Source organism: Telmatherina bonti (genome assembly GCF_933228915.1).
Source record: "Telmatherina bonti genome assembly, chromosome: 16".
Classification (NCBI taxonomy): Eukaryota; Metazoa; Chordata; class Actinopteri; order Atheriniformes; family Telmatherinidae; genus Telmatherina; species Telmatherina bonti.
In genome coordinates this window covers 31,405,679-31,432,035 of record NC_136614.1, presented here as the reverse complement: position 1 = coordinate 31,432,035, position 26,357 = coordinate 31,405,679, and the positions used below count along the sequence as shown (strand labels likewise).

The window sequence follows — 26,357 nt, the reverse complement described above, 5'->3', positions numbered from 1 at the left end:
GTTAATTAACCTCCATGCTCAGAGAGGACAGTGGCAACACATTTGCCTTTTTTATTTTAGCTTTCTTCTGTTTGCTTTAAGGATGAGTCTTCAGTGTTGAATTATTTACTCAGGATTACAGAAGTGGAAAGTACTGTAAAATGTGTTAAAAATACATTTCTTGAGACAAAGACACAGTTGAACCAGTGGCGTCTGGCACCCAAAGACACACCTGTTCTTGCCCTACTGGTCTTTCTGGTAAGAGAGAGAGGGTGGGTGAGATAGAGAAGGACATGTGTGGATGTGTGCATCCAACACAAAGGGGTCAAGAATGGAATGAGGTGCAGGTTAGTGTCCTTTCCGTAGACACAAATATTCACTACAGGGTCTCAAAAACATCAAGAAATGGTTCAATCTGCACCATGCTGAAATACAACAACTGCTGGAGAGGTTGAATAATCCTGAATAATTAAGGGACTGGAGGCAGATTTTCTTACCGTCTATTTACTAATATCTCCAAATAAATATTTATCATGATAAATATGACTAATGTACAGTTTTTCATGTCACCTTTGGTGAAAATGTGGAAATATTATTCTAATGGTTTGGCTGGTTTGGCCAAAGTGCAAAGTAAACTCAATCTCGATCCACATGGATACACCGCCTGCAATGGAATGGAGAGCTGTCCAGGGTGTACCCTGACAGTGTAAGCATGCTCCTGTTCCAGCCTTTTTGGAAAGTGAGTTAATATTTTTAAAAAAAACAACAACAATACATTTCATCATTTTGAACAATAAATACAACAATCTTTGTTGTGTGATAAGTTAAACATATAAAACGATTAGCCAATTATTGCTTTCAATTCAGTTTAATTCAGGTTTATTTGGATGTTGCCTCAGGACACTTTACAGACACATTAATTCAAGCCAATTCATAATGAATAGCCTAGTTAGGAAAACCAACAGATTACAAAAAATCTTGACATGGATCCAATCCAGCATCCTGAGCTGCACAAGCCAACGGCGGAGGGGAAAAACTCCAGAAGAACCCGCCTCAGGGAGGACAGTCATCTGGCTGGACTGGTTGGGGTGGAGAGGACAGGAAAGAGAGACCAACATCCACTGCAACTTTTATCCAGGAAGACCTGCAGAGAGAGAAGAAATATGTTAATGATGCCAAAACTGTCATGTTTCTACATAGAAGATGAGAAACAGAGAGACAAACAGAGCTCAGTGCATCATGGGATGTCTCTCAGGAATTTAAGCCTATGGCAGCATGGCTAAGGGATGACTAGAAACTCTATAATATTTGTCAAAAAGGAAGGTTTTCAGCTTGATCTTACAGGTAGAGAGGGAGTCAGACTGGGACCTGGTTTCATAAGAGAGGAGCCTGATCGCTGAACGTTCTTCCTCCTATCCTACTCTTAACACTCTGGGAACCATAAGTAAACCATCAGTTCGAGAGTGAAGTGCTCTGTTTTGAGTATATGGAACTATGATATCTTTGATATACAATGGAACTTGGACATGGGGAGCTTTATATGTAAGGAGATGAATTTTAAACTATCATGGATTTAACAGGGAGCCGATGGAAATGCACTGAAACTGGAGAAATATGATCTCTTCCGCTAGTTCTCATCAGAACCCTCACTGCAGCATTTTGGATGACTTGGAGACTTTTCAGGGCATATTTGAGACAGACCATAAATAAGGAATTGCAGTAATCCAATTTTGGAGTAACAAAAGCATGGATCCATTTTTTCTGCATCTTTCAGAGACAAGATGCCCCTGATTTTTGCAATATTACCTTGATGGAAGAAGGCGGTTCTAGAAACTGGTTTTCAATGCGAGCTGAAGGACAAATCCTGGTCAAGAAAAACTCCAAGTTTTCCAGAATAATTACATAGCTAGACCATTTTGTCCTGAGTTTTTCAGGTCCCATGACAACGAGCTCAGTCTGAGTTTAAAAGGAGAAAATTCAGAGCCATCCAGGTCTATATATCTATAAGACATCTTGGTAATCTAACAAAATATTTGGTTTCATCAGGCTTCATGGAGAAGTAAATCTGAGTATCATCTGCATAGCAAGTAAGGATTAGGCAACGAGGAGCCGTGCATCAATGCCCGATGCAGAGTCTAGAACACCACAATGTGAAGCAGAGTGCATTAAAACTGTATAATGCATGGATTTCAATTGTTCAATTCACTTATACCATGGGCCCACACAGTAAACATTTTATAATAAATGTTTATTTCTTTTTTTTAAAACTTGCTAAATACAAGTTACATTCTAAAAAACACCCAGCAATAAATTAAATTCGCAAAATGACGACCTTATTAATTTTTTTTCAGTATTCAAACACATGTTAGAGCTTAATCATCCTTCCTTGTAGTGTTTAAGGACCTTTCCCAAACTATAATAAACATTTTCAACATTCTCATATACTTTCTACACTCTCAAAAATCTATGTTTAACAACTTGAATTTCTTAATAATTACTCACCCCGTAAATTATATTACCTCTTCTCTGATGGTGCTGCCTTCCCACCCTTGTTTGTAACATTGTTTTTCACAGTAATAAGGCTCAACACATTGAAGATTACTGTACTGAAAAGCACACTGGGCTGATTCTGACAGTAAATTTGGACATAAATGATTAAAATAGGATTTACATATTTTATACTTAAATATGCAGTGCTACATAAAAAATAAAAAAAAATCTGCGAAACAGCAAGACCGCAGAAGATGAACTGTGACAAGGCGAGGGCTCACTATATGCTCAAGTATGGGAGCTATTTTATGTTGGTCTCAATGTACTTTTTATTCTAAACAACAGTTGTTGAGCTACAGGATGTTTCTCTCATTCACCTGTCGGAAGTCAGCTGATTTATATCACTTCATTACCACGTTACTATGATGACATCTGTAACAGAGTAAAATAACAGTGATTTAACTTGCCAAACCACATGTGCATTTATACAAAAATAATAATAATGCACACAAGATAGCATTAGAATTATCACTGACAATGGTCATGGTTGTGGTGGAGGTGAGAACCCAAATGCGGAGACGAGAGCAAGAGATGCGGAAACTAGACCTTTATTCCGAAGGATAAATGAAGACAAGGAAACACAGGAGACTAACAGAGAAAACACAATGGACCAGCAAACAGAACTAAAACCAAGGGCTATAAATACAGACAGAAACCAAAAAAGATACAGGTGTAATGAATAAAGTAACGAGACCAGGTGAATCTAACTAACAGGAACAAAGGCTACACAGGATCCAAGACAGGGGAACTAAACAGGAGAAAACTACAAAATAAAATAGGAATCTGGAACTTAGAAAACACACGAAACAACAAGACATGACAACCACAGTATAATGAAAGTTTATACGATGCTGTCTGATGATATTACCTAAGGGAAGCATGTATAATGTGAAAAGTATTGGTCCAAGTATAGAACCCTGAGGAACTCCATGGCTTATCCTGGTGTGTGAGGAAGACTTATCTTTTACATTTACAAACTGAAATCTATCAGATAGATATGACTGGAACCGGTCTAATGCAATCCCTTTAATCCCAATAACATGTTCCAGTCTCTGTAGCAGAATGTTGTGATCAATAGTGTCGAATGCAGCACAGACGTCTAAAAGAATGAGTACAGACGGAAGTCCTTTATCTGAGGCCATGAGAAGATCATTAGTGACTTTCACCAGTGCTGTCTCTGTGCTATGATGAGCTCTAAATCCTGACTGAAAATCTTCAAACAAATTGTTTTTGTTAGAATGGGAACATAGCTGAGTTGAAACTGTTTTCTCAAAAAGTTTAGACAGGAAGGGGAGATTGGATATTGGTCTATATTTTGCTAAAACTCCTGGATCCATAGTTGGTTTTTAAAGGAGAGGTTTGATTACAAGATTAAGGTAAATATTCTGTTGATAGAGATAAATTGATCAGGTCCAGTACAGATGTATTAACTAAGGAAAATACAGCTTGCCATTAGCATGTTGCCATTTGCGTTTATTTTATTGCAATATTTAGTTAGTTAGTGTAATTCTAGCTGTAATGGAAACACACCTGGTGAACCATGTTGCTGGCAGCTTCACCATAAAGAAAATGAGTTTTGCCCTGTTTCTTCCCACCTGAAGGGACTGTCAGACGTGGGTTGTCCATAGCAACGCCACTACAGAGATTTAGAAACTGAATACACAATCTGCGTAAAGATTTGTCAGAATTTGAACAAATGAGGCAGTATAATTTCTTTATCAAACAGCATTGTTTCACAGTTACTCTGGCCATAGATATATGACATGACACACCATTTAAGATGACATCAACATTTGCGCTTTATGTTGATTGTAGAAAATTTTCTTTTGTAAACGGGACTTTTCTTTTGTAAACATCCATAACAGAAGTTTTGGAGTCATTAGGAAAGTCTTCACACATGCCAGAAATTATTATTTCGTAAGTGTGTAACAGTAGAAATACTGTCAGTCTGTCTGGATCCCAGCAGACAATGTCTTCAACCCAAAGCCCATTACAATAAGCAAACTGTAAATTACCCGGAAAGATGTTCTCTTGCCTATCTCTTGCCTATTGAGGTGAGCCGATGAGAGTCTCTGCAGGACAGGTCTGTAGTCATCTGGTGCTGATGGTTGGTATTTTGTAGGTCCTGACATGATGTTTCCACAACATGGGAACTCTTTTCTGACTCAGGCTAGAAAAGGATTCTGAGCAGGTTTTCAGAACCCTGGGGCTGACACCACCTGGACCTGCAGCCTGGTTCTGGTTTCCCCAGTTGTTTCTTCACCCGTCTGCTATTGTGTTATTCATTGATAACTCAGAAACTATGGGAAAAAAGTTGTGGATATCCATCTTTGGGATGGAATATACAGAAATTGCAAAAAGTTGATAATATACTGTCATACAATAAATGTAGGACATTTAAGTAGAATTATATGGTCAGTAAGTATTCTAATGACAACTGGTGTGCATTATTTTTGAACAAACGCACATGTAGTTCGGCAAGTTAAACCACTGTAATATCCCTCTGTTATGGTGGTCACCATAGCAACACGTTACTCAAACAATTCAGATCAGCTGCTTTTAACAGGTGAATGAAAGAAATGCGTTGTAGCTTGACAACGGTTGTTTAGGATAAAAAGTACAGTGAGGCCAACATGAAATAGTTCCTATACTTTAGCATATTTAGCAAGTGTTGTAAAAAAGAAATACAAATTTGTTATAAAATGTTTACTGCATGGGAACATGGTATAAGTGAAATAAACAACTAGGATCCGTGCATTAGACAGTTTTAATGTACCTTGCTGCGCATTGTGGTGTTCTAGACTCCGCGTCGTGCATTATAACCGTACGACTCTTTGTTGTTTAATCCTTCCATGTATTCGGTGCTGTTTTGGTCTGATGATGTCCGAACAGTACGATGACTGCTCAGATATGAGCTGCTGAATCTGAATCTGAATGTGGTTCAGACAGTTCAGACACGTCTTTTGGGTCTTTGGAGGTTAATCACCTTGTTAGGGAACAGCATGCGGAGCTTTTAGTTAGATACCTGAACATTTGTACACTTGCATTCAGACTAAGTTCACCTGTAAAGTTTATTTTAGGTTAATTCAATCATTCTATAAGTCGAATATCCCTAACTTTTTGTGAGTAGTGTATATTCTACACTAAAAATATTCTGACTACGATTTTTTTTAATGAGGACTGCTGTTTGTTTTAGTTTTTGTTTAATTCATTCATTCATTTATTTATCATCTTACAACCATTCATTTTTATTATATCCCTTTCTGCTGAAAGTCATTAATGTTCTAATACCACACCATTACTTTACTGCTAAAGCACATCAGCAACAACATAACAGCTGACTAAAGTATCCCACAATAAATATAAGATAGAAAAAAGAGCCTAAAGCAACATAAATGAGAAAAATAATTAATATTCAAATAAAAGTAAAACAGAAAAACTAAACAAGATTTATAAAGTTTAAATAAAATATATGAATACAAAAGGTAACATTTTAAGACACAGAAGACTAGATTGGAAAATAGGCACTAAAAGTATGTTTTTAAATGAGTTTTCAAAAGACGGAGCCGTCTGACCTGCATCAGCCGGCACATTTTACCAGCTATGAATGAGGAAAGGATTTATAAAACATCTTCTGAACAGTTACAAGCATCTGGTCAGCTGGAGAGCTTGAGATGGCGTGTAAGCATGAAGCAGCCACAGATAAAAAGTTGTAAGACCATCAAGAAGAATCTAAACTTGAACAGGAAGCCAGAGAAAAGCTGGAGTTGTGTTCTCCTGTTTGCTTCCACCAGCTAAAAAAACATATAAATCTGTGTTTTGTACCAGCTGTACAGATGAGAACATTTGTTATTTAAAATTTGCTTAGAATAAAGCCAAATCCATTTATGAATGACCATAAAAGCAACAAGGCTCAAATATGAAGCAAATGTCAACAAAAGCACAAATAAACGGACACAAAATGTTCTGAGTGTTTAATCTCCGATGGCAGGAAAAGCAGCGTCATGGACAGCAATGTGTCTCAGTGGGGTGTGTCTTATTTCAACAGTTCAGTTGACAAGCATGCCAGCGGATGGCATGACAACAGGCATTTCAGGAATGATGACTCCACCCTGCTCTTAGATCTGGCGACCTTTAGTTCCCTTTGAATTTCCCGTTGTTACAGGTCCCACTCCCATATTATCAGCATCAATTGCTTTGTTTCTATTTAGTCTAATTCTGCAGCACAGTCTCGATCTGACACAGCTGATCCGAGCTGTAATATGAGCTGATGGAACACGAAGAGAACATGAAAACAATAGAACAAATACAAATAAAAGATTTTCAGACCTTTCATTGGTAATGAAGGGTCTGAAAAATCCCTTCAGTTTATCAGCATCAACACAAAGACGAGTAAGCAAGGGTAAACTTCGTAAACATGTTCTTCTCTAAGCCTTAGTACAGGACATTTTGACATCATGAACTGGTATTTTGGTTAACCCGGTTATAAATCAAAGGTAAAACACGCATACATTTAGAAAAAGAAATAAAAAGTTTGAGTTTTCAAAGAACTGGTTCATTCAGTAACAGATGAAACAGACATTACATTTATTTTGACAATTTTCGGCTTTGAAGGCTAAAGTTTGCCATTTGGTCATCCATCTCCACCTTGGATTATTGCAGCTGAAGTGATGTGTGATGGACAGAATATGAGGACTCTGTGCAGGTTCATATGAGAAGGAATTAAAACATTTATAATATAAAACTGTCAGAATTAAAGCAGTTTTAGGAGTTACAGAATATGTACCAGCCTTTACAGCAGTTTTGGAGCTAATAAGGACTGGAAAAAATGCAAGATTGCAAGATGACTTTAGTTGCAAAAGATCTGATATAACTGAGGTTTACATGTTGTATTAACTGATTTAAATGATTGGTAACAACAGGATTATTGTTTTATTGTAAAAGTGTGATGCTTTTCCTCAACTTAGCCAGTTCTGTTTTCTCTCTCTACATCTTGAGGTGAAGTTATATTCAATCTGTCATCGCTCTGTTGGTTCATGTGGAAATCAAGCAGAAGCTATTATTTACTTCTGAAACTAATTACTTCTCGATTCATCTACATCTTGAGAGCAGCAGGTTGTCTTATTGTTCACATTTCACAGCTGTTAAAAACTCTGCATATTAAGCACCAATCAAGTAATTATTGTCTGGAATAATCACCTCAAAGACTGGACATCTGAAATAATCTGGTACTGGTGTTCCTACTTTCAATATTTTCCATTGTTTCTGTCTTTATTTTAGTCTCACAGTTAAATCAAGACATTTGTTCTCATTTTGAGTATGATTGGCGTGTGAACTACGTAGATAAATATATGAAAGAGCAGATGAAGGGTTAAATGAACTCAGAATCAGTAAGTTGTACTTTTGATTAAAGTGTGCTCTGATAAATGAATGTGTGGCGTGATGTGTTCAAGATGTAGATTGAAGCTGAAGCTTCTCCAACCCTTCCTTGTCTTTTCCATTCATATGTCCATTTGGGACAATGTAAAGTTTGGAAAACTGGTGGCCTGTGCAGTGGGAGGTTCAGTATGAGAGCAAGATCCTTCTGACTGTAGGCTTTAGAAACGGGGTTTTCTCTGGTGTGTTTATGTGTTCTGGATTGTCGCTGGTTGCTCAGTGGGTCGTTACAACCCTATCTAGTGTATTTGGAGGCATGTCTTCGTGGTTTCGCCATGTGGAGTAGACTGCAGTTTCCACTTCTGTAAGTTTTAAAAGAGAAATATTTAGTGAAATCTTGATTTCTGAAATAATACTTCTGAGGAAATATCTTTTAATATGCAGAGAACTCACCATTGGATCTTCCTGTTTTAGTCGCAGCGTTCCCATTGGCTCCTGCTCCATCAGTTTGCTAAAGAGAAAAACAAAAAGAGATATGTATATGGTAAATGTGATGTTAGCGCGTAGGCTGTTAATACACCATTTTTACCATGGGTATACCAACTAAAACAATTGTATTAAAGGGTTTCCCACTGCCAGTAAACACAAGTTAACCCCTCAATGCCCTGAGGAATTGTACAAACATGGAAACTGAGTCTCTAAAAGAAGCTATGAAAATACTCTGTATTAGACACGTTCTTCATAATCATGATATTATCTGATTATTAAATAGGTTTTGGCTGCACTGCAGACATCAGCCCTAAACAAAAGGACTAAAATGAGCAAATAGTTGTCTTACACAAATCATTTTTTGTCTAAAATAGATGTTGTCTTCTGTCTCATTTTGTTCATGAGGAGCTCTTATCTCAGTGTGAGACATTATATTAGTAAATAAATGTTTTGCATAACAGGGAAATAAAAAGTGAGGCTGCATACTGTTGTAGTCTAATTGCAACTAAAAATGACCCTGAGCAACCAGGTGTTGTGTTCCCATCTGATCACAACAGGAGCTGAGAATGAAGGATGAGAATGTGGGACTGAATGAAAAACTTATTGCTGTACTAAATAAATACTGTTAGAATGTGTTTTATGTTTTTTTTAATCAATATAAAACTGATTAAGACTTCAGCTGTGTCCAAAATATAGATACAAAAAGCATATAAGATTTAAAATGTTAATTTGCATAATTTAACGAAGTAATTTTCACATTTAGTGCATTTTTATACAGTTATGCTAGATGCTAGTAGCAACATGATCATTATTCATACAGATGTGAAACTTAGCTAAATTCTTGTTTATCTCTTAGCATGATCCTATATACATAAACAAGTTGCTACAATAAAAAAGTTCAGCTTGATGTGTATAAACCCTGGGTATATAAAATCCAAGGCTAGCATGCCAGTCCATGTTAGCTTGAAGGTTGATGAAGGTGTTTTATGTGCTAAAGATCATTATTGGCATTTCTTTTTTATCACTTAGTCTAAAACAACAGATGTACTTTGTTAGGGTTAGGCAAATATCATAGTTTATGGTCTTTTGAGGTACTTTTAGCCCTCTTTACACTGGTAAAGCAAACATGCTAACGCCTGCTAACATCTGCAATGAAGCGTTTATTAGCATTTTGACCCACATCAAATAATTCTGTTGTAAATTTTAGCCATTTATAGTTCAGCTTGGTAACAGCATACCTGCTACCTGCCACAGAGATGGACAAAGCTTATTTTTTCCTTCTTTCTTGACAGAAACATGTTTTCTGACAGTAATGTCTCATGTTAAGGTGCTGAAATGGACTCCAACGACTAATAGACACAAAAAAGGATGAGAAAACTGTGATTCTTTTTTGTTTAAAATGGAAGTGAAGACAGACGGAATCTTATGTTTGGTTGTGCTATATGGTGTTCGAATCTGTGTTCTGGTACAAAGTGGTATTGACATTTTAACTTGAAAACTGGGTTGAATTCGAACTGTTGAATAAGATATTCTTAAATACCAGTTTTAGACTTATCCTTTGGTTTCTAATGTCTTTCTCTAGTTTTGTTTTTGTCATAAGGTTATTTTCATGCACCTTACATAACATTTTCTGTTTACTACCTGTTCATGTTTCACAGCAGGCTACCAGCCACTGATTGAAACACCTTTATCTTATCAGTATAAATTTTATCGTCTTCCCTCTCTTTAGAACTGGATTCTTGTCTTCTTTTTCTTTTAAGCATCACTGGCTTAGCATACATTATGTGTTTACTTCAACTCAGTTTTTCATTTTTGCTATTATTAACTCATAACAAAACAATTCCACATTTCAGAATTGACTTGATACATTATTCAGTGTGGGGAAATAAACTCTCAAACATCATTGGCCACAGTGACGCAAAAACAACCAGAGCAACTCTTCAGAGCCATCTCTGGGACCTTTTTTTTTTTATTTTTTTTTTTTTTTTTTACATTTCTCAGTGGCTGTGATCACAGTTTCCTGTTGGTGTTATTATTTTTGCCTCACCTGTCAAGGTATGCAGGTATCAGTCTGGCTAACTTCTGAATTATATTTACTACTTAGGTTAGTTTAGGTTGGTATCTCATCACAATTGCTATGTTGACATGGGAGCAACGTTTCTCCTGCTTCTATTGTCCAGTTCTGGTGAGTCTGTGTGAATTGTAGCCTCGGTTTCCTGTTCTTACTGACAGGAGTGGCACCCGGTGTGGTTCTCTGCTGCTGGAAACCATCTGCTTTATGGTTGGACGTGTTGTGTGTTCAGAGATGATGTTCACCATATCTTGGTTGGAACCAGTGCTTACTGGACTTCTTGTTGTGTTTAAATCATCTCCAACCAGTCTGTCCATTCTCCTCTGACATTAACAAGACGTTCTGGTAGAGAGGACTGGATTCAAATACTCAGATCAGCCTGACTGGTGCCAACAATCATGTCACATTCTAAGTCCTTTTGATCCATCTTAAATTCATTCCTCATTCTGATGCTCTGTTTGAACTTTAACCACTCATCTTGACCATGTCTACATGACTAAATTTATTGAGTTTGTGCCATGTGATTGGATGATTAGATATTGTTCTTGTTGTTTTTATGGCCAGTAAGTGTTTCCATATAACGTTTTTAACGTTGTTTATGAATCTGCAACTTCTTTGTTTTTATCTCCAGTGTATAATTATAATTAATTGCTTTGTCCATAAACTAAATATAGTGTAATATCAATCATAAATGATCATTTTTTATTAAATTTACCTAAATTCTTTCCAAACATTTCCCTAAATCTTACGCAATTAGACGTTTTCACTGATGGTGCAATCCATTTTAGCTATGTAATGAGTTTTCATGGTTTGGATGTAATGAGGCCAGCAGCGGATCCAGTCTCACAACCTCAACCATCTTCTGACTAATTGCTGATCATCAGCCAGTAATTGTTCTTAATTAGCAGCTAATGAAACTATAATAAAGACTACATGCTATATTTACACATTGATCCAGCTGCATTAATGAAGTGCTACTTTGGTGATAAATGAATACAGAGATGGATATAAAGACCTGACAACAGACAGAGATGAAGGCGGGAGTACATACCTTGGCTCCGTTCACGTCGTAGGCACTGCTGCTTCTGTGAATGTGAAGACAGTAAAATGAGAGGTCATCAAATGTTATGTTGGTATTATGTCCATGCATTGGATGTATATGAGGGCAAAGGCCTCTTTATATGAAATCAAAACTCTGTTATGTTTGACTTTTTCCATGGTTTTCATGCATTCTGATTTGCTCTGTAAAATATATGTTTCTCCAATAGCTTTTATTTCAGCATCAGCTCTTCTTTTCCCATCTCACCATTGGTTCCAGTACTACAATACAAAGATGAGGTGGTTCCAATCCATGCCAACACTCAGAGTTAATGCTTCTGGGTAAAAAGGTACTGATGGAACAAACTTTCTTAGGCAAAATGTTATACATTTAATCTTTGTTTGAAATGTATTTGAAAGGTGCTTTTATTGATCTTGAGCTCTGGCAAGACCTTTCTCAGACTTGTACTGGCAACATTTCCCTTGAGACTCAAGAGAAGCCAAGACTCTGGAATTTGACAATATAGTGAAAACTTCAACTTTTTATATGTCTCAAGTTTTAAATTGATCACAACTTCAGGCTCAGTTTAATTAAACATGCCTGTGGGAACTGGGAAGCTTGATACCTGCTCAAATTCTTTAAGAAAAGGCACTTCAGTATCAGGAAACAATGGAACATCCTCTGTTAAAGGAAATGATCCATTTGGGTTATCCAGTTGTACTAGTTGTGATATATATTGCTAAACATGAGGACAGGAAGTTGATTGTGAGCACGCTTTGATAGCAAAGTATTTTATTTAGTTCCCTTTTGTAATTTCAAGACAATGCAGGCTGGTGTATAGTGTCTCTTCAGACAAGAAGTGGACGTCCATGTCCATTGTGGTCAAAGAAAAGATGAAGATCTTATTTGGTTGTACCATAGACTGTATATAAAAAGATGGACGGAGCCTCCGTGACATATATATATATATATATATATATATATATACTTATATATGTATATATATATATATATATATATATATATATATATATATATATATATATATATATATATATATATATATATATATATATATATATATATATATATATATAGTCCCAGCTGTCTTGGATCTGCTTAAATATGGTGGATCCCTTATTGGACTGCATCATTTTCTTCTGCCAATCTTGGAAAGGTTGAGTTTTTCTTCTTTTTGTGTTTTGGGTTGATGTCTGTTTCTTTTTGATTTGGAGAACTTTGATTGTTTTGTCGTTTGATACCTTACTAGTCAGTTCTATCTCTATTTATTTTGTTGGCCTCTTTTATGGACCCCAAAATGAGTGTATTTTGTATTTACTGTCTTATTTGTACATAAATCTGAAATATGTTGTGTAATCCCTTGCGCCTCTATGGTTTGGACACTGACAATAGGTATTGAATAATATTACACACTATGTTAATACTAAATAGCAAAAGTTTCATCACTAGTCCATGTGACTTCCAGGGTGACAGATTACACTGCCTACGCGGAACATTGCACTTAATCTTTTCTCTGAGAAAAATCAACACAAGCTGGCACCAGTGCACTTCCTTCTTTTAAATCTACAGACAATCCTCTGAGTTATGAGTAATGACTCCAATCTGTCACCATAGTCTGATGGTGGTTTTCATTCTTGTGAGTGACGAAAAAGCCCTGGAATGTACCGGAACAGACTGCAGAGGATAAACCTCAAACTTCCTCTGTGCCACTCTCACTGATAAGTTTCGGTGAGGCGGCTGGAAGAAACGGTGTGCGGACCAACAGGTGCACCCACCGATGCATATGAAAACAGGCTTTAAAGCTGTGCATGGACATGGATTTTCACTTGAAGATCTGAGCAGAACCATCAGGTTTGGAGCTTGTTGATCTGAGCCTGACCCATTCTGCTCAACTGCTTCTGCTGTAAAATGATATGGGACTGAAGTTCAGCAACTCCTCCTCTTCAAAGAGGCAACGCCCTCAACCAAAACCGCTTATCAGGTCTAACAAGTCTCTGGGCTGCGCTTTACGATGGTGATGAATAGGAATTAAAGCTTTCAGGGAACCAAAAAATGAATCACCCACTCCAAACAAGAGAAGACTTGCTTTCTCCAGGCATGTGTCATCATTACTCACAGGTGCCACACATTTGGTGGCATGGACCTATACCTACATTGAGTACACATATGCTTATTTTTTTTAAAGGTAAGATAATTCTTAGTTTTTATGCCAGAGAATTCCTCTTGTTTTAAGAGTAATTTTACTTGTTTTGGGAAGTCTTGACATGTCAAATTTTCTTGTTCTGTTGGCAGATAATTTATCTTATTTTAAGCAACATTTACCTCATTTTTGTATATTTTTTCTTGTTTTTAAAGGCTGTGTTTTTGCAGTGTAATTCCTTTAGTCCCTGGCATGACAGGCTGTAAATGATCCAGTACAGTTTATCACATAATGTACTGGAGTTAAACAGACTAATAAGCGTCCCTCACCTGTTACACTTGGCACAAAGGGCGAGAAGAGTGATGCTAAGGACCAGGAAGGCAACTAGGGAGATAATTCCCACCTCCTGAGAGGAAAGCCAACTCAGATCTCCAACCATCCCGACTGGAGCCATCGTGCTCTGTTGGGGATAAACATCAAACATGAGCACCATGTCAAACCCAAATTAACATTCCTAAAAACAACAAGTCAAGGTATACAGCTGAATATATCAAATTTCCATTCATTTTCCCTGCTATGATATATCTCACTCTAAAGACAACTATCCAGCTGATTGTTTAAAAGAATAAAAACAGCTAGAAATACCTTAAAAAAATCTCTAAAGTATCGATCATAACTTACGTCGTGTGCTGCCTGGCTGTGCCGTAGCTCTGATGTCGCTCTGTCACCAACTGCTGTCAGTCACTCAGCTGCTTTTTGCTTTATGTGCCTCACAGCATTCAGGCGGGTCAGGGAGGGACTCCATCCACTGCCATCCCGCCTGTTATGAAGGAGGTGTTGACACAGCCCCATAGCTGGCTCATCGTCTTTTTTATCGCATTTAAATTACATCCCCAGCTGAAGGTCTCTGCACCTGACATGCCTGTGGCCTCAAGGAATGCAGGAATGCACATTTTTTTTACCCCGAACTGGCACAGTTACCACACCGGTTGCTGGCTGATCAGGGGAAAATCTAAAAAAAGATCATTGAAAGAAGCAGAAAAAAGCTGCTACGACTTGGATGTTTGAGGCTAGACTGTGAGATGGTTTATGTTGTGTTGTTGTTTAAAGGAATGTGACAAGGAAATGATGATTCAGTGGTGATTCTGTAATGCAAACAACGCCTCCCTCTAGCAGCAGTTTGTATTACTGCAGAAAATGTGCAGCTCATTACAGGCAGAAGAGATTTTCTTTTTAATCTTAGTCCTTCCGCATTTTAAACATGCTTCTTTCTTTTTTTGTCTTGTTGTCTGCTTGACATTTCAACTATTTCCTTAACATTTAATGCTCGTATTGCTATCACAAAAGTAATCTATATGAACGTATTTAAACACCTTAAGATCAGTTTACTGTAAACATTCATGGAGAGGATTTAAAACTGTACTGCTGCTGTAGTTTCTCCATCTTCATCTGATAGACTCTGGGCACTGAAATTATACTCACAAGGAAGGTATTAGAGGAAAAAATAGGATCTTTGTTCTGCTGCAGACTGCAGCTTAGAGCTGGATGCAGAGTACGCCCAGTAAAACTGCATTACTCTGCTTCCAGGCTGCAGTTTCGGATCTACAAGGCAAAGTTTTTGCTCTGTAGATGGTCATATGTTTTAGTTATGAATATAATGATCCGTTTAAATGAGTTTCCCAATAAGCGGAGATGGATCAGGTTCATTTCTGTCCATAAATGTGACAACCAGGCATGCCTTTACAAGGTGGATTGTTTTATGTGTGTTGGTGTATAATTGTGTGGTTCATGGAGTGAATGCATGAAGCCACTGCTGTACAATAATAATGTCAGACATGAACATTTTTCTCTTCTACAGAAGTAAGCTCATTGTAATAAGCCGAGGAATAATTAATACATGCTGTACTTTGTACTACCAGGTTAGATCCTGTTTTTCCTTCGAATTGCTTTCATTCTTTGTGTCAAAGTTTCAACAAGGTGTTGCAAACATTCCTCAGAGGTTTCGCTCCACATTGACACGAAGCATCACGCAGCTGCTGCAGATTTATCGGCTCAGACGATGCTGCGCTGGACACGGTCAGCAACAATCCAATATTTCATTCTTTTAGCATCTTGCAGTAACTCTTCTCTCCGTTGTTGTATTTCCAGTCAAAACAGCCGAGGAGGATGGAAAAAACAACTGTACGCCAGCCCCGGTAGAGGGGTAGGAGCGATCACCTTTCCTGGTCTTCACAGGAAAGGAGGTTCGACGTTAAATCCAGGAGACAGTGAGCAGAAGTGATGAGAACCTGCATGGCAGCTGGAATGAAACGGACAAGATGAAGGACAGTCAACTAGAAAGCAACTCTGGCTGAGCTTTGGAACGATGTGCAATACTTTATCACATTGTCTTGTGAAGATAAAATGTAGTCACCATGGAGACAACAGTGCTCAAAATTAGCATCACTTTGTAAGAAGGAGAATTGGTTCAAACTCAATCCTTGATCTCGTAGCTGAGATCAACCATCCCCAAGTAGGCTGTTCCTTCCAGTCTGTACGTCTACACGGCCTCTTCGCTCTGCAACAGAGATAAGAGGCCTCGGTCAGCAGATATGTAGCCACAATAAATAAGCTCTGTACTTTGACTAAACGTTTACGCTGTGCCTCAGAACAGCAAGCCACACCTGAGAGTCCCGCTGGAGAGTTGCATGGATCAGTGGTTCAGCCATGGTGAAGGTGTTTCCCAGTGATGAGGAGGCTGCAATATAAAGATGTCTTAGGTGCCAAGTGACGGCTGCATTTACATGTTTTATTGACAGGAAGGTCAGTCCGTTTGCAGGATATAAAACAGCATTTTTCTGCAGAAATATATTTATAAACTTGAATGGGAAATTAATCATTTTGAACCAAGAGAAGGAAAGAATATCAGCGATATGAACCTGATAGAAGACTCACAACAGAAGAGCGAGGACATCTGTGATTCGCAACCCTTTCTTTGGCCAGAGACATGAAAGCAGAGAGGAAGAGGAGAAGCTTGCGCATTGCTACAATCTGGCAGAAAGCTCCTCGAGATGGATGTGGATCAAAAGAAGAGCCGTGGATTCTGTAGCTAGCCATATGGAGACGAGCAGGAGTCTGATCAGCTGTTGTTGGAGCATGTGCGATGTGAAAATATGTTGATTTGAGTAACATTTCAGGCATCAGTGGGAATGCGAGGATAACTGCTAACTTCCAGTCAGGCTAAGGCTTCCAGAGCTCCATTTGCATGGTTCACAAATAAATATAAGCTTTTTATTAACTTTGCACAAAAGCTAATAAGCTTTTTTTTTTCTTTTTGCCGTACAATAAAGTCCCCAACACACATATCTGCACCTCTCAGCATCCATAAATCTTTACTCACACCCACATCGTAATAACACCCATGTCCAATACTTGTTTAGCAGCTCCACGCTGAAATAATCATCTGTTGAAACTTCACATAAAAGGCGATCCATACCGCTCAGCAGCTTTAATTTGCTCCTTTTGCTGGGATCCACATGAGGTTGGATCAGGGGCAAAAAGCTAAATCAATAGGCACTGCCACAGCGAGTGACAGGAAGCCAGCTCGCGGCGAATTTCTAATATTTCCAGCTTTTTCCTTGAAACCACCATTTGTGCACACAGTGATCCAACGAACACATAATTCCTGTTTAACTTTGCAGAGGAAGAGGGGATTACTGAAGGTGTGTATGAATCTGTTGTGCTGTAACAGATTACATTAACACTTTCCATAAAACACTAAACAACACAGAACAATTTGCAAATGCAGTGTACTGCATGGTTAAACGTATGAGCATCTCCTGAGTTGGAGTCTGCATGTATGGGACCCAACTGTCCAGGTTATCCTCTTTGCTCTTATAGTTATGGGTAGTCTAGCCAACCTTTACTTATGTAGCAATGGGGATGTTACCTAATGCACTGAGATGTACCTCGCTCTATTTCTCTAATATATTAATGTATAAATATATGCCAATATGGCCGTCTCTAACTTATTTCTCCTTTTTTCCACAGGTCTTCCTGATTAAGTGCAGTTGTACATGTTGATCTGTCTTTCCTGTCGTCTCCACCCCAACCAGTCGAGGCAGATGGCTGCCCTCCCTGAGCCGGGTTCTGCCGGAGGTTTTCTTCCTGTTAAAGGGGAGTTTTTTCCTTCCCACTGTCGCCGCATGCAGCTCAGGATGGGGGATTGGATCCAAGTCATGATTTGATGCAATCAGTTGGTTTCTATCATAGGATATATATGAATTGGCTTGAAATGATGTGTATGTAAAGTGCCCTGTGGCAACATTATTGTGAAGTGGCGCTGTACAAATAAAGCTGAACTGAACTGAATTGAATTGAATTAAACGTGTTGCTGGAAACATGCTTAATAGAGTCTGATGCTTGTCTTGACTTTTTCTTTTTTTTTTATTTGGAACAAACACCAGAAACAACCGAAGTAGCAGCTCTCTGCAAAGGTTAAAAATATCTGCATACCAGCATCTCAGAAGGTGTGATCTGACACAACTCATGCTGGATTATAGATGTAAAATGGAGTATGAAGTCCATCAGAGAGAGATGTGATGAGGGGGGGTGGGCGAGATACTTTTTCTTCCATCTGCGTCCAGTCTGCATGGTCAGGCTGACTGATATTACAATGACAAAAGTTTTCTATAAGATAAGATCTTGCTCATGGACTGATACTGGGCTGTCCGAAACTGGTCTCTGGAAATTCACTGAGAGGCGTGCTTACACCTTCAGAATGGTTAAAATGCAGAAGGTCTGACCTCGCAGGTAAAACCACAGAGGCGCTCAGCTTGTGTAATATCTACAAACAGGATCAACATGATCATCTTGTGTGTGAGCGTATGAACCATCCTGCAGATCTTCATCATGTAATTTGTCCATTTTCATAGATTTGTTTAAAACTCTTTGTGTTTTCCAGGTTGTTTTGCATCATGTAAGACTTTTTCATGGTGGCAGAAAAGAAAATGTGTTTTCACTAAATATGAAGTTACATATCTCGCTGGACAGTTTTATTCTGGTTTTTCTTTATTAACCACACACACCACTGCTCAGACGTAGCCTGTCCCCCACTCTGAGGACTGTTCTGCCAACTTGTCTCCATGCACTTATCCTCTTTGTTCACCCAAATCCTGCTATCTGGCTAGCTCAGTTTGTTGAAAGCCATAATCCAGATTTGCTCTTTTACTCTGGCTGCATTGTTGAACCATTAGTTCCTGGTAAAGTGGACTGAACGGAGTGTTTAACCATCTTAACTGAGATTCCATACTGCATGAGGCAGAAATGCTTTGTTTTAAGGGAACTCTTCACCTTGCATTGTGTCAACGTCAAGGTTACCATTATTCAGCGAAGCTTGCAAGTTTCCAAACGAAAAGAAAAGGAAAGAAAATCTGAGAAAACTCAACAGAATTTCTTAAGATTAAGAAGCAGATGTAGAGATGCGTTGCTTCAAGTATATCTTTGATGATGACAATATGTTGGCCTGCCAGCATGTCCACAATGTATCCGCCCAAGACCGGATTATCCAACGGGCATTATGGGCACACAGGGCCCCACACCCATCGGGGGCTCATGTGGGACCCACGTAGGGATCAGCAGTTTGGACATGAAACAGATAGTTACACCACAGTGTTAGTGTACTGCTATTGGTACCTTTAGCTGAGAGATGTTAGAAAAGTTATTTCACAGTGTATCATTATCATTTTTACAATATTACGTTGTGGAATGGGGCCCCTGGAACATTCTGGACCCAGGGACCTGTGCACTTTTAATTCGGCCCTGTATCCGCCTTTCACCCAGCCCCTTGGTGACCCTGAACAGCTACATAAAAAGGATATAAAATGTACAAGAGTGAAAAAAAATGTTTGCAAAACTTGTAAATTAATAGATTAATAAAGACAAACGTATTTGTTTTACGTGACTATTCTCTGCAACACATCCGCTGTCATGATGCCCGTTGCACGTGGGGGTGAGTCACAGTGGAAAACTTGACTGAGCCGTGCTACTTCATTCTTTATGCAGCTGAGGAATTTTCAGACTCGATGATCGTAGCCGACCAGAAATATTTCACTTTGTTTTATTAGTTAAATTAAACGAATCACATTCCACACAAAATTACAAACTGTCGCACAAATCCACAAATAAATTTTCTGCGTTCAGTATGGTTTACTTTTCAAAGTCACAATCATCACTTGTTCCTGTCTTGTTTACGCAGCAGTTCCTTGTTAATGTGCTTCATTGTGATTAATGCGGTCAAGATGCAGCACATGAACAGGGCAGGGAAGGACACACACCCCCACCACAGCTGCCTCTCTCCAAATACGTCTTGCAGTGTATGTCGCCGCCTGGCATAGTCCTCAAATAGTGCCTCCAGCTGGAACATGGTGCACAGGGACAGAAACAAGTGGAAGACCTGGTGGCCCTGGCCCACAATGTCACAGTAGCCCGGAAAGAAGTGCTCAGGGACGGGACAGGAGAAGAAGAAGGCAGCCAGCAAAAAAGAGGCAATCTGCAGGGCATGAAATGGGAGAGAGGCTTCCTGTTCCCAAGACACAGTAAGCAGGCGGTGAGCTACAGGGCTGATGTCCAGCAGATAGGCGAGGCTGGTCGGGATCAGCTGGCAGATTTTACGCTGGAGTGGATATGGCCGCCTGTACCTGGACTTTGCGAAGCAGCAGCCAGCACAGGAGAGCCACGCGAAGAAGGCGGCTCCGGGTAAAAAGTACAACCCCACGCTTTCTCTCCACGATGGCTCCGATGTGTAAAAGTAATGACCAAGCGAGCAACCATACTGGTAGATGGCCACGCCCACATAGTCCATGAAGAAGAAGAAGTAGTGCGCATGTTCGGAGTGAGACTGCAAGAGGTGCGCTGCCACACTGAGGCACAAATACGTGACGGCGGACACCATGAAGAGGCTGAGAGGTAGAGAGGCTGTGTCTGGGGCGTACCCCAGGGCACCTGCCTTGGCCCACCAGCGGAGCAGCAGCACGGGAATCGCTAGTAGGTGAGTCCAAACGTTCAGGGATTCGTTGTGTCGCTGAAAGAGGCTGAGGAAGTAGCAGCGCCAGTCTTGCTGGGCAGGACGGTAACCTGACAGGATGTAGGGCTCTCTGAACAGGACGGGGACCTCGGCAGCAGTGACGGTGGGACGGGGTGATGACACCGAGGAGGGGAGGAGGTCTGACAGGTGAGGGAGGCAACTTAGATGCTTGATGCTCAGCGTCAAGGTGCTGAGCCGCTGCAGCACGTCAGCTGACATGACCGTTGGATGGAGTACCTGTAGGAGAGAGTAAATAGATGCAGGTTAGTGGAGAGTTCAGTAAATGCTGGAAGAACACAGTTATTCATTAGCTGCAATGCCAACAGAAAGCCATTGTGGGTTTGTTGTGAAGCAACCATATCGTCAGGTCAGCTTGGGCCAAGAATTTACTTGTCTGCAGGTTTGTCATGGCTGCGTTGCTTATTTTGTTTGAAGCATCGTTCGTGCACATCCTGAGAAATTCATGCTGCGATGACAGAAGCTGCATTATGTGAGGTAGCCGTCTGGACAGTGTAAGGACCGATTTGACCAGATATAAGGTCACAGGGTTGACAGTGGTAAAAATATGTTGACATGATTAGATTTCATAACTTGGGATAAAGAAAGTAGTTCTATCTATCATGTTTGTTGGTTTGTTTACAAATGTAGCAACTTTTTCCAGTCTGACTTCTCTAATGTGCCCCCACCCCCCTTCCCCTCCAAAAACATGTGCAATACATTAGCAAGTAAAGACAATTACGTTCACAAAGGAACAGGTTGCCTTTGTGAGTGCAAAATTAAAAAGCAACAGTACAGTCGGCCTTAAAATGCATGAAACTGTTCTGTGAGTCAGGTAAAGGTTGGCTCAGGATCCAGAGGAAAAGAGTCTGATGCTTAGGCTACGTTCACGTGAACACGAGTAATGTGCAAAAGTGACTTTCCCTCATACTTTTCTAAAAACATTACATTCACATGGCGCCATGTTTTTAAAAAAAAAAAAAAAAAAAAAAAGAACATGAAAATGCACAGACACCAAAAAGTAGCAACAACCCTGCTTCAGAAGCAATGTTGACCAATCAGAGACTCACAAAAAATGACCACTTTTCACAAAGAAAGTGTTACGTTGCAATGTCCTCAAGAAGATATCACGGCATATATTTAAGTTAAAAATATTGCAGCATTCTGTATGGTCCTGTGTGATCCATTGCTGGCAATGTCTTCACAGGAAAACACAGGTTGCCTTTCACCCAAGCGGCAACTTCTGGCGGTTTGAAGTAAAACCTATGTGGAAGTGCCAAAAATAGCAGGATTTGAAATTCTGCATTTTTTAGAGGCGTGTCTTACTGATTGACAAGTATCCGACCTCCCGCTTCAAGTGAGAAGAATGTAGAAAAAAACTGAGATTTTTATCTGTTAACAGCGTGACCAGAGACTGTATATAAAAAGACGGACGGAGTTTTCTGAAGAGCTGAATTGAAGCTCGGTGGGTGGCTCCTACCATCGCCATCTTGGCAGCGTCATGCGTGTCGTCTCGCCTGGAAAATACAAATATTGGCAAAGAGGTGGAGCTGAGAGGGGGCTGTGAGCGTCATTGTGGCTGATTGACATTGAGCGAACTCAGATCTGCCTGTAGCTAAGAGCTAACCGAGCTAACTCGGAGATAACAGCAGCTAACCAGCTAATGGAGGTAAGCGAGCTAAAGCTGCCACCTGTCAGTGAGAACATTGCTGAATCTCACGAGCACTGGATGCGTGTGGCATTCAGACTGTTATTGTAGAGTCATAAATGAGGTTAAAAAAACGAAACAAACTAAATTAGGAAGAATATTTAATATTTTACTCTGTTTTAGTTGTTTGTCCTTAATTTTTTATATAAATTTGAGGTCATTACCAAGGAGGTTATGTTTTACCCGACTTAGTCTGTGTTCAAGATAACTCAAAAAGTTATGGACGGATTTTCATGAATTTTTCAGAAGTTGTTGGAAATGTGAAAAAGAAGAACTGATTTAATTTTGGTGGTGATCTGGATCACCGTTTTGATCCAGGAATTTTTAAAAGGATTCTTTAACATTGTGCTTGCCGGAGGTTTGCGCCCTCCAAGTGCTTTTCTAGTTGTTTGAAAGATTTCCACCTTATTATGGTTCGGAGTTTGATGCTCGGTCCTGTTATTGTTTAGGCCAAATATTTCAGCTTATTTTAATATTTTAGGTTGTCATTTGGCTGTCTGTTGATACATTTGTTTGTTAAAACTTTGATGATTGATAATTGTTTAATTTTTTCCTTATTTTAACGAGTCTATAATTTTTATATTCCGTTTCCCCCCCCTGAGGGATTTCCACCTTATTGTAGTCTGGAGGGGTTTGCGTGCCTCAGTGACCTTAAGAGTTATACCAGCAGGAGCTTTAGCTTCTGGTGGGACACCCAAGCTGGACAGGTCTTTGGTTAGAGGCCTGACAAAGTGTTATCCATTTCTTCACACTTTTAGACAATCACAACAAAAACAGCTGAAGCATGATGCCCCCTCATGTATGCATTCCTAGAGCCGGCCTTGCTGTGAAGTATCAGACGATACGGTTTCATTGGTGTTGTTGAGGGCTTTTGATACACCAGGGCTTCCGTTGTTGTGCGATGCTAGAATATTTTTATATACAGTCTATGCCTAGAATGCATTATTTGTTTGAATGTGATGCACAATTTCAACGTTACGGCCCATCTATGTTCCCTTATGTAGGTAAACCAGGTGGTCAGTTTCAGATATAGTTGTAGTTGCTGCATTCATGCTTCCATGCCATGGTTAAGTCAGTTCATCACAACAACCTGCATTTATTTAACTCCCTAAACTTAGTAGTTAGTTAGTTAGTGCGGTTACACAAACCACTCAGATCACACAGTAGCATTTATATTGATAGATTAACCAAAACTAGTTTGCAGACTCTGGGAAACTGTAGCTGCAACTGTCTCCATCTCACAAGGCGTTGCCTCATGTTGAACGTTGAAGTTTGTTTTCTACATAGCAACTGAGTAAACACTGCTCACACAAAGAAGCATGTGTTGGACAAGAAGACATTCTTCTGCACAAAAAGAGGAGAAGGTATGTGGTCAAACCAGAAATCACGCTGATGCAGACACTGTTGTCACAAAGTAGGTAGACAAAACTGCAGCTTGTGTGTCTTTTCCTACAGGGTGCACTTAAACCTTTTCTTCTATTTATTCTCTACTGCCACAAAAACAAGGTTTTCCACACTACACTTCATATCCTGACAATCCCAGCAATGAAATCTTCCAAGGTGGAGCAGTTTCAGTCAAGGCTTTGGGCAAACAGGGTGAATCTGAGGTTTGGTGCCCATCATTAAAATCTTCCACAGTGATGTTTGTTGTACTTAAATAATAAAAAGAAAAAACAAGGAACAAGCGGAGACACAGGATAGGTCAGATGCATGAAATCGTGATTTTTATGCTTTAATTTAAGGTTAAAAGTCAACAGAAAAAAGAGGGGTCCTCTCACCTGCTCGTGACCGGACACCTGTTGATCTTCCAGACTGGCGCGTGGATGCTGAAATCTTCTTTAGTTTCTTTGTTAAAATCCCTTCAGTCCCTCAGGATCTCCTAAAAACGAAGCAGGCAGACTGAAATGACTACATGTTGCAGCAGCGAGGTGTTTGGGAGGCAGCAGCCGGTAAAAACAGCTGACCCGGCGTGGAGTGGGCGGAGCCAAATCACCGCAAACAAGGAAATATCCACGCGTGATTCTGACGTTCATGAATGAAACATATCAATGAAACATAAAGACTGACATATAGTCATCTTTTTATTTCTCTCTCACTTTTCTAAAAGGTCCCCTTTGCATTTATTTCACATTTGCATAAATTCTTGCAGGATGATAATTTAGACAATACATAAACATATTTTTATATACACTACCAGTCAAAAGTTTGGACACGTTTTTCCCATTAAGTCCAATGGGAAAGTGTTACTTTTGACTGGTGTTGTGTATAGAGTCGTCCTCAAATGTATTCATCTCCTTCCATTAAAGAAAAGGCAGAAATTTCAACAGTCACTTAAATAACTAGAGACTGAAAAAAGGAGGAAAAAATAGAAATGAGATCAATTATAATTTAGTGATATAAGACACTGTTTTTTATTTATTTGAGTTGAAGGAAAACAAACAGATAGATCCTGGACAAATTAGAGCATTTTTCTGATGACAAAATACCTGTCAACAGGAAACTTTTCAACAAATATTAGGTGATGAGTGATGTAACATAGTTTATCATACTCGTTTGCTTTTTTAAAAAAAAATATTTCTATTGAAGCAGAATTAGAAAATAATGTAATGATGTCATGTTTATTTATTATTATTTTTTGTCAAATTCAGCTTAATTCACAGGCAGCTGTTTTTACTTCTTTAATCAGAAGGTATGAATAAATCTCTCTCTGTGTATATATATATATATATATATATATATATATATATATATATATATATATATATATATATATATATATATATATACAAAACTAAAGCTTTAGTTCTGTCATCTCTTTTTGTCTTCTGCTTCCTTTAATATTTAAGCACACTTCACGCTGCAGTGTGTAAAGTTTTCAGCTATGTGTGTTTTTGTTGGTGCAAAAGTAAGATTTATTGTCTGTTAAACTGTTTTATCTTTGCAGCTCAAAAAATGGGAACAAATTCTGTGTTTTATGTGTTGATACAACACTCGTTCACCCTTTGAGGTTTCTTCCTCCTTATATTTTAATGATTAATGTGTCATTATTAAAAGCTTCACTGTTTCTTCGGGAAAGGATTGAAAATGTCTTAAGCAACAGTTTTGTTTAAAGAAACTCTCTGTGAATGCGTGGGTTCTCTCCGGGTTCTCCGGCTTCCCCTACCATCCAAATTCATGCATGTTAGGTTGAATGTTTACTCTAAATTGTCCCTATAGTGAGTGTAAGCATGACTTGTTGTGTCTGTGTGGTCCTGTGATGGATTGGTGACCTGTCCAGGTGTACTCTGCCTCTCATCCAGTGATTGCTGGGATAGGCGACAGCTTCCCACAACCCTGAACTGGACTAAGCGGTTAAGAAAATGAATGGATGGAGAAGAAGAGGGAGTAGTTTTCCTGTTCGCAAGGATCAAAACTGAATAAAAACTAAGCTGGATTTAGGTCACACTACTCTCCTTCCCAACATAATTAAACTCAGAATAAGGAAAACAAAATAAAAAGAAGCCTGAAGAGAGAAGAATTAAATTTAATTCTGTTTGGAGATCACAGATACGGAGGAGGAAGCCAGCGGCTGCATTCAGTCTTCTGCAGGCTGAGGTCAGAAGCTGTAAATGGAGACAGGAGGTGGATTTCTGTTCACACTAAACAGAGGCTGCAGAAGGAGATCAGCTCCAATAAATTGTGAATTAAACCTCATCAAAGGATGTTATCTGAACCGCTGACAGATCAGGAGTGCAGAATAAAGGAGATCTGAACTAAAACCAGCCAGAGAAAACTCCCTGTCAGCTGCAGGTGTTGTGTGTTGGAGCAACAGGTTCAACATCATCTCGCTTTATCTGCACTGATGAACACACACACACACCATGTTTTAACAGAAAAATCAGTGTGAACGTGACAACTGATGCAAAATATTTATCAGAATTCCTG

At 39.1% G+C, this 26,357-nt stretch overlaps 1 protein-coding gene across 1 annotated transcript; it reads right to left on the bottom strand.

The window, feature by feature from the left end:
- Window positions 1–19,873: 19,873 nt before the first annotated feature.
- paqr8 (progestin and adipoQ receptor family member VIII) lies at window positions 19,874–20,947 on the bottom strand (the record flags this gene model as incomplete). Its single annotated transcript, XM_079255159.1, has 1 exon — window positions 19,874–20,947. One exon carries the CDS (start codon window positions 20,945–20,947, stop codon window positions 19,874–19,876), a length of 1,074 nt encoding a protein of 357 aa, XP_079111285.1.
- Window positions 20,948–26,357: the final 5,410 nt, after the last annotated feature.